Source organism: Dendrobium catenatum, unplaced genomic scaffold, assembly GCF_001605985.2.
Source record: "Dendrobium catenatum unplaced genomic scaffold, ASM160598v2 fragScaff_scaffold_1617, whole genome shotgun sequence".
NCBI lineage: Eukaryota > Viridiplantae > Streptophyta > Magnoliopsida > Asparagales > Orchidaceae > Dendrobium > Dendrobium catenatum.
The window spans coordinates 440597-447512 of NW_021320079.1; the positions used below are offsets into that span (position 1 = coordinate 440597).

The following is a 6916-nucleotide window of genomic DNA, read 5'->3' on the forward strand; positions in this document are numbered from 1 at the left end:
GGGCTGTAGGTTTGGATACTCTTGGGTTGGCTTGTTTGCTACTCTATTGCATTTTTTCGTAGAGGTGTGTGGTGTCTTATTTAGTTTGCTTTGTTTGGATGGTCATCTAGACTTGTGGCTTGGGATTTTTTTCCTTCTTTAGGGCTCTATGTTCTGTATTAATCTTATTTTATTGGTATGGTATTATTTTATTTTGTGGTTATTGAATTATTGCTGGCATCTATCTGTGACTTCCATTTTACTAGATGTCTTGGTGGATCTAGACTTGATCTATGACTCCACAGGTTATATGGATGATGGTTTTTTCCATTACTGATCTCCTACCTTCAGGTTTCTTGCTTGGCTTGCTGGGGGTCCGTGAGAGTTTGGCTGGTCTTTGGGGTTTTGTTGGCTCTATTTTTGATTTGGATGTTGGCTGCAGGTGTTTGTCTGTCCCTGGGATTTTGGCTCGGCATATGTTTAACCAGTTTTGGTTTATTGGAGCGGGGCTTTATTTTGGGATGGGTAATGGTGACATTTTTGTGGTTTTGTATTGTTCTTTTAGAGGCATTATGTTTTCTATTTGGGCTCTTTTAAGGTGTTTATGTTTGATGCTGAGGCTAGGATTTAAGGCTTGTGGATTTTCCTAATGAGGATTCCGATATTAATTTTATTCTGAGCTCTATAAGTCATCATCCTCTCTTTGGCTTAATGTGGTGCAAATTTTACTACTCCTCTTTTGTTACTAGCTTTAATTTAGATTATTTTTCTTGGTTATCCTATAAGTTTTTGTGTTATAGCTTGTCTTTTTACAGTAGCTTTATTTTGTAGGTGGAGTTGCTTATGGCTGACTCCAAGCTATTTTTGTAGAAAGATTATGCATCATTTCTTTATTTTTATCTTTCATTTTTTTATGCTTATTTATAGCAACATTAAAATGTTACTAGGGTGCCTTGTACTTTGATTAGTGGAGACTATTGGCTCGTAGGTTTTGTTTTACTTTGTTTTGTAGCTCGTAAGAGCATTAGTGAACTGATGGTCTCTTTTTTTTTTTTTTTTGAGAAGATGAATATAGCAATTTTATTGAAAGAAAAAGAGAACTAAACAAAGTTAAGATTATCACATTCCTCCTTCAACAATTTGAATAACATAGGAGGAACGTTATTGAAAATCAAGTTATTCCACATAAAAGCACCCAACCTAGCATGGTTAGCACAACAATCAGCTAACTTATTACATTTTCTATTTACTAATTGAAAAATGACTTGATTGAAATTCCTAAGAAAGAAAAAATCAAGTAACTAGGGATGATTACTTACAGTTGGACCCTTCTTAAAAATTTCTTGGATATGCTTCATAATATTGTAGTTGTCTCCTTCTATAATGATACCTTTAGCTTCATACATCCACTCTTGAGTAATCTTATTTAAAGCCATCAAAGCATCCAATTCAAGTGCTGAGATAACCCAATGTATACTTTTGAAACCAAAGGCAAATAAAAATCTACCCTTGTAGTCTCTAATAACTCCACCAATTCCTACAGAATAGTTGTTGTCAAGAGAAGCATCCACATTTAGTTTGATCCATTCAGTTGGAGGGGGTTTCCAAGTATCTTGAAACAACGAATGCTGATTAGAAACCCAGTTAGCTGAAATGATATCTTGACTAAAGGAAGAAGAAGCAAAACTGATTGCATTGGTTGTAATAGCTGATATGCTATCTTCCACCGAGCCATGTACCAGTTTACTCCTACTCTTCTAAGAAAAAAATACTGCAGAACAATACAAATTTGCCAAGAAAGGATTGAGACTAGAGATAATAGAGAGCCAATTTAGACAATTCTCCAAATTATTGAAAACAGGGATCTCATATCCCCAACTTTTTTAAGGAGTTGATGATATTAATCATGAAAAAACAATTAACAGCTATGTGGCTGTCATCCTCCACAACACAAAATCCTCTTGGGCAACCATTGTGATCAATAATCCTTCTATACATTAAGAATTCATTTGTTAGAATTGCCTTAGGTAACAATCTCCACCAAAAGATTTTAACTCTTGGCCTCAACTTCAACAATTTTAGCCATCTCCAGCTAGCATCTTCATCTTCATTAAAATTGATTTAATCTGAAATCATTGCTACAAGTGATTTCCCAGATAATTTATAAATGATTTCCTCTTCATCTTCGTGAGTTTCAGCATTTGTAGGGACCAAAGAAATCAAATTAGCTAACTCCTTACCGAATGCTTCATTCAATCTCTGGATATTCCGGCTACCACCATTAAGAAAGAATTTCAAACGACATTGATTTTCATTTAAATTGGACAAAAATGTAGGCCACTTCTCTAAAACTTATCAAGGATCCAAATATCCTTAGTAGTGTTTATATGCTCCCATTTGATGAATATGCAAACTTACCAAAGAAAATTCCTACCCAACTTATCAAGTTCTCTTAACACTCCCATTCGCACAAGGGAATGGGTAGAGATGAAAATTAGAATGGATAAGAGTGCTGATTTAATCAACTGAAGCTTACCAGCTAAAGTGAGAGAGTGGTTGCCCCAAACATTAAGTTTATCAAAAGCTTTTTCCAATACATCCTGGAAATTAGAAGCTTTAAGCGTTATCATAGCCATCTTGATGCCGAGATAATTCAATTCACCAACAACTTTGAAGCCCATGATTCTGGATAGAATTTTGGATTTGTTTTTGTTTGCTACTTTACCAAAAATTAAAGAAGATTTTTGGTTATTAACCTTCTGCCCTGTCCAGCCACTATACTTCTTTAATATTTTTTTAATTTTAATAGCATTTCTTCTATTAACTTCCACAAAAATAATAGTATCATCAGCATACTGAAGATGAGAAAAATTTTCTGCATTTGATGCCACCTTCACTCCTATCTTGGCTCCATCTCTATTGAACACTTTGGTGAGAAGTTGAGAGCACATGATAAACAAATATGGGGATAGAGGGCATTGTTGCCTAAAGCCACATTCAGCTCGAATCCAATTAGTATTCCTACCATTAACATTAATAGAATACTTGGTGTCCACCACACATTGGATTAGGAGGTTTACAAAAAAACTTGGAAAGCCAAAAAGATCCAAAACATTTTTTAATGTGTTCCACCCCATACTATCATATGTGTGCTCCATGTACACCTTAATGGACATCAAACCTTTCTTAGCTTTAGAGTTTCTGAATTTATGGAATATTTCTTGGGTGAGCAGAATATCTTCAGAAATTGATCTTCCTTTGATGAATGCTACTTAATTTTCAGAAATAATCTTTTGAATGATATAGACAATCCTAATAAATAACATCCTTGCCACTATCTTATAGATAGAATTACATAGACTAATAGGTCTATAATTAGGAGTTAAAGGATTTTTGAGCTTAGGAATAAGAACCACAATGGTTTCTCTCCATTCATCTCACATCAAACTAGATTTAAAAAATAGACAAATCTCCTTCCACACATCAGATTTAATAGTAGACCAATAGCATTTAAAAAAGAGTAGGAAATACCATCAATGCCAGGTGAAATATTGCTTTCCAAATGTGAGATAACTTTCTCCAATTCTTCCTCAGATAAGTTTGCCATAAGTTGTTCCTTGTCAACTTCATCAAGGGATCTGGAAATATTAGGCCAGCTGGTGTGAGAGCATCTCCTGAATTTCCATTTTTCCTGGAAGTGATTTGAGAAAATTTCTTCAATACATCTTTGTTCTTCAGTCAGAGTGCCATCTGAGCTTCTAATTTGTCTAACATGGTTGCTGTTCCGTCTCGCCGAAGCCACTGAGTGAAAGTATTCAGAGATAGTATCACACTCTTTATACCATTTCACTTTAGCTCTTTGTCTTCACCAAGAGATTAATCTTCCTAAGGTAGAATTTAACTCCTTTACTTTGAATCTTAACAAAGAGATATTGTCTTCTAAAAGACTTCCTGAATTGGCCTCCTCCTCTTGAAAAGATAAGATTTCTTAATTGAATTTTTCTTTTAAAATGTTTAGATTTGCATGTTTGGCTCTACTCCATTGAAATAAAGCTTTAAGAACTCTTTTGAGTTTGAGATTTAACTTTTGAACATCATCACCTCCTGTTGGCTTCTTCCATAAATTGACCACAATACCCTTAGAAGCTGGATAAGAGGTCCAAACTTCTTCGAACTGTAGTCTTCTATTCTTCTTAAACCCCGAACTACAAATATTAATGTCTATTGGGCAGTGGTCTAAAGCATTTCTTCCAAGAAGATGAAGGGCATTAGGTTGTATGATCGTCAAGGCTGCTGAATTTAGTAAACAACGGTCCATCCTTTCAAGGATCCGTGCTCCCCCTTTCTTGTTATTGCACCAAGTAAATTTGCGACCTATAGTCCCAATGTCATGAAAATCACATCTCTTCATAAAAATTTGCATATCTTGAGGTCCTTGAGAGAAAACAAATCTCTTCCCACCTCTCTTCTCCTCTTGAGAAAGAATGCAGTTAAAGTCTCCTCCAAAAATGCAAGGAATGCAAGAATTAGTGAATGTTTGTAGATCTTCCCAAAGTTGTCTTCTTTTATAAACCTCTTTGTTGCCATATGTGGTGGCAATAAGCCATTCATCTCGATTAAGCATTTTCAAATGTCCAATAACCACTTGATTAGAAGAATGGATGATATTGAAAGAACAAATGTTCGATTTCCAACAGATAAGAATTCCTCCCGACAAACCTTCAGCAGGGACATTAAAAAAATCTCAATTATTACCAATTAATTTATTGATTTCAACTCTATCAAAAGATTGGATTTTAGTTTCAATAAGTCCAACAAAAAAAACTTGAAGATCCTTGACAAATTCCCTTAAGTAATGAGAGGCCTCTACCTTTCTAGCCCCTCTACAATTCCAAAATGAGAGAGACGTCATTTGGATTTAAAAATGGGATTACTCCCATTTTTAAGCTTCTTGGTAACTTCTCCTTTCCTTTTTTGTTGTAGAATATTGTCTCTTCTCAAAGAACTAAGCTCTTTCTCATATTCTACGTTTGAAAGAAGCGTCCAAAGGAGCCTTCGATCCAAATCCATTTGGAAATTGCTGGTCCAGAGACATACGAACACATATTCTAGCATACTCCCTCTTGCTCCATTGAAACATATTGCCATCGATCCATAGTGGAACTCCAATTTTAGTAGCTATTCTAGCCACATTTTCTTCATCCCAACAAATCAAATGGAGATGAGGAAACCTGACCCAAATTGGGGAAGATAAACCTTTTAAAGAGGTAGGAGAAAACATAGGTGTCCATTTATCAATACCCACAATTTTGCCTTTGACGTACCATGGGCCACCTTCAAAAACTTTGTCAACAGCATCATTATCAAAAAAGGAGCACAAAATCCATCCAAGTCCAAGGGAAGTGATATGAAATTTCTCGAATTAACTCCATTGATGACGGAGCTCTCTAGCAATCACATAAATTGGAGCATTATCTCCATAAACCTTTACCACCAAGGACAATTGTAATTTGTCTGCATTCATCTTTAAATATTCTTCATTCATTATGATAGATTCACCATCCTCTAAAAGAAAAGAGTCATTCTCTTTAAAGGAAACTTTGATATTTGATTTCCTGGACCAAGTGTCGACAGGATTGGATTTGGCTTCATTGATATTACCATCTTCCTTGGCATTACTTCGAATACCCGAAGTGTTTTCCATCAATTTTTGAGAAAATGAGACTCATTTCTCAACTAATTGAGTCTTGACAGCAAGATTGCTGAATTTATTCGCAAACAATTTCAGTCCAGATGAAGACGATGCTTCGTTATCAAACAAATTCTTTTTGTATCCAACAAGAGATTTGAAAACCTTCGCAAGAGATTGATTCACTATCCCTTTTCCTTTGCCTAGAACAATCGAAGATATCCTTCGAACTTCTTCAGATGGTTCGTTAATCCGTAAAGTACCAGATTTTTGAATTTTGAGAATACCATATGTGTAAACGGAGTTCAGATTAATGTCGCCGGGAGGATTCCGGCGATCTGCAGCGAAAGCCGCAGCTTCTTCCATCAGCGAAGAACAAACAGCCTCCAAAATCGGACCGTTAAAATTTGAATTTTAACAAACTTTCACTTGCTAATTCCAGGAGCTTCTCTCACTACTTTCTAGGCTAAAAGTTATTAAAATTTGAACCGATAGTCTCCTTCAAGGACTTTGTAATCACTTTTATTTATTAGCGCGTAGGCCCCTTTTTGGATTTTCACGACAAAAAAAGGAAAATATGCTATCCTACAATTATATTCTAAAATGAGATCAGACCATGAAAATACATAGGTCGATTCCCAAAAATTCTACACGGACGTAACCAACTGACGTAAGTCGGTTCAGTTCGTCCTGGGACGAATAGGTTCGTCCTGGGATGATTTAAATAGAGAGTTTCGTCCAGTGACAAAAATTAATTTCGTCCTGTACGATCGCATACAGAGAGTTTCGGTCTAGGGACGAAATTAATTTCATCCTGTACGATCTCATACAGAGAGTTTTGTCCTGGTACGAAGGTTATTTCTGGACGAACAGTGCAAGAGAGAATCCCGAGACGTTCGTCCTGGGATGAATATTAAATTTCATCCTGGAGATTAGGACTTAGAAAAATTTTCTCTCTCACATTCAATCCATTGCTCTCCTGAGGGTTTGATTGACATGACGTCCGTACGAACCAGGTTCATCCCGTACGATCAGTTCACAAAAATTACCCTAATAGTGTGTTGTGATTTTTCACGCAATTACAATCACTACCTTTCATTTAAAAACTTATGATTTACAAATGAATAGTTTGAAGTCTTCATCACTTGGAGTTGATTTTCCTGAAATATTAGTACACACTAGAGGAAAAATAAACTTCCAAAAAGAGTTAGGAGATATATAAAATAATAAAATATTTGAAATCATCAA

At 35.5% G+C, this 6916-nt stretch overlaps 1 protein-coding gene across 1 annotated transcript; it reads right to left on the bottom strand.

Annotated features, from left to right (window-relative positions):
- Window positions 1-1280: 1280 nt before the first annotated feature.
- Window positions 1281-4603, bottom strand: LOC114581242. Its single transcript, XM_028701021.1, has 5 exons — window positions 4081-4603; window positions 3511-3780; window positions 2736-3247; window positions 2398-2579; window positions 1281-1728 (listed from the first exon to the last, which is right to left on the bottom strand). The coding sequence occupies exons 1-5, from the start codon at window positions 4601-4603 to the stop codon at window positions 1281-1283; spliced, it is 1935 nt and encodes a 644-aa protein (XP_028556854.1).
- Window positions 4604-6916: the final 2313 nt, after the last annotated feature.

Coding starts and splice junctions, on each gene's coding strand:
- LOC114581242 (XM_028701021.1), bottom strand. CDS start 4,603: ATGCTTAATCGAGATGAATGGCTTATTGCCACCACATATGGCAACAAA. Junction 3,781..4,080: donor ATGGAAGAAGCCAACAGGAG/GTGATGATGTTC, acceptor ACTTTCACTCAG/TGGCTTCGGCGAGACGGAAC. Junction 2,580..2,735: donor GTGGCTGGACAGGGCAGAAG/GTTAATAACCAA, acceptor TCTAATTTCCAG/GATGTATTGGAAAAAGCTTT.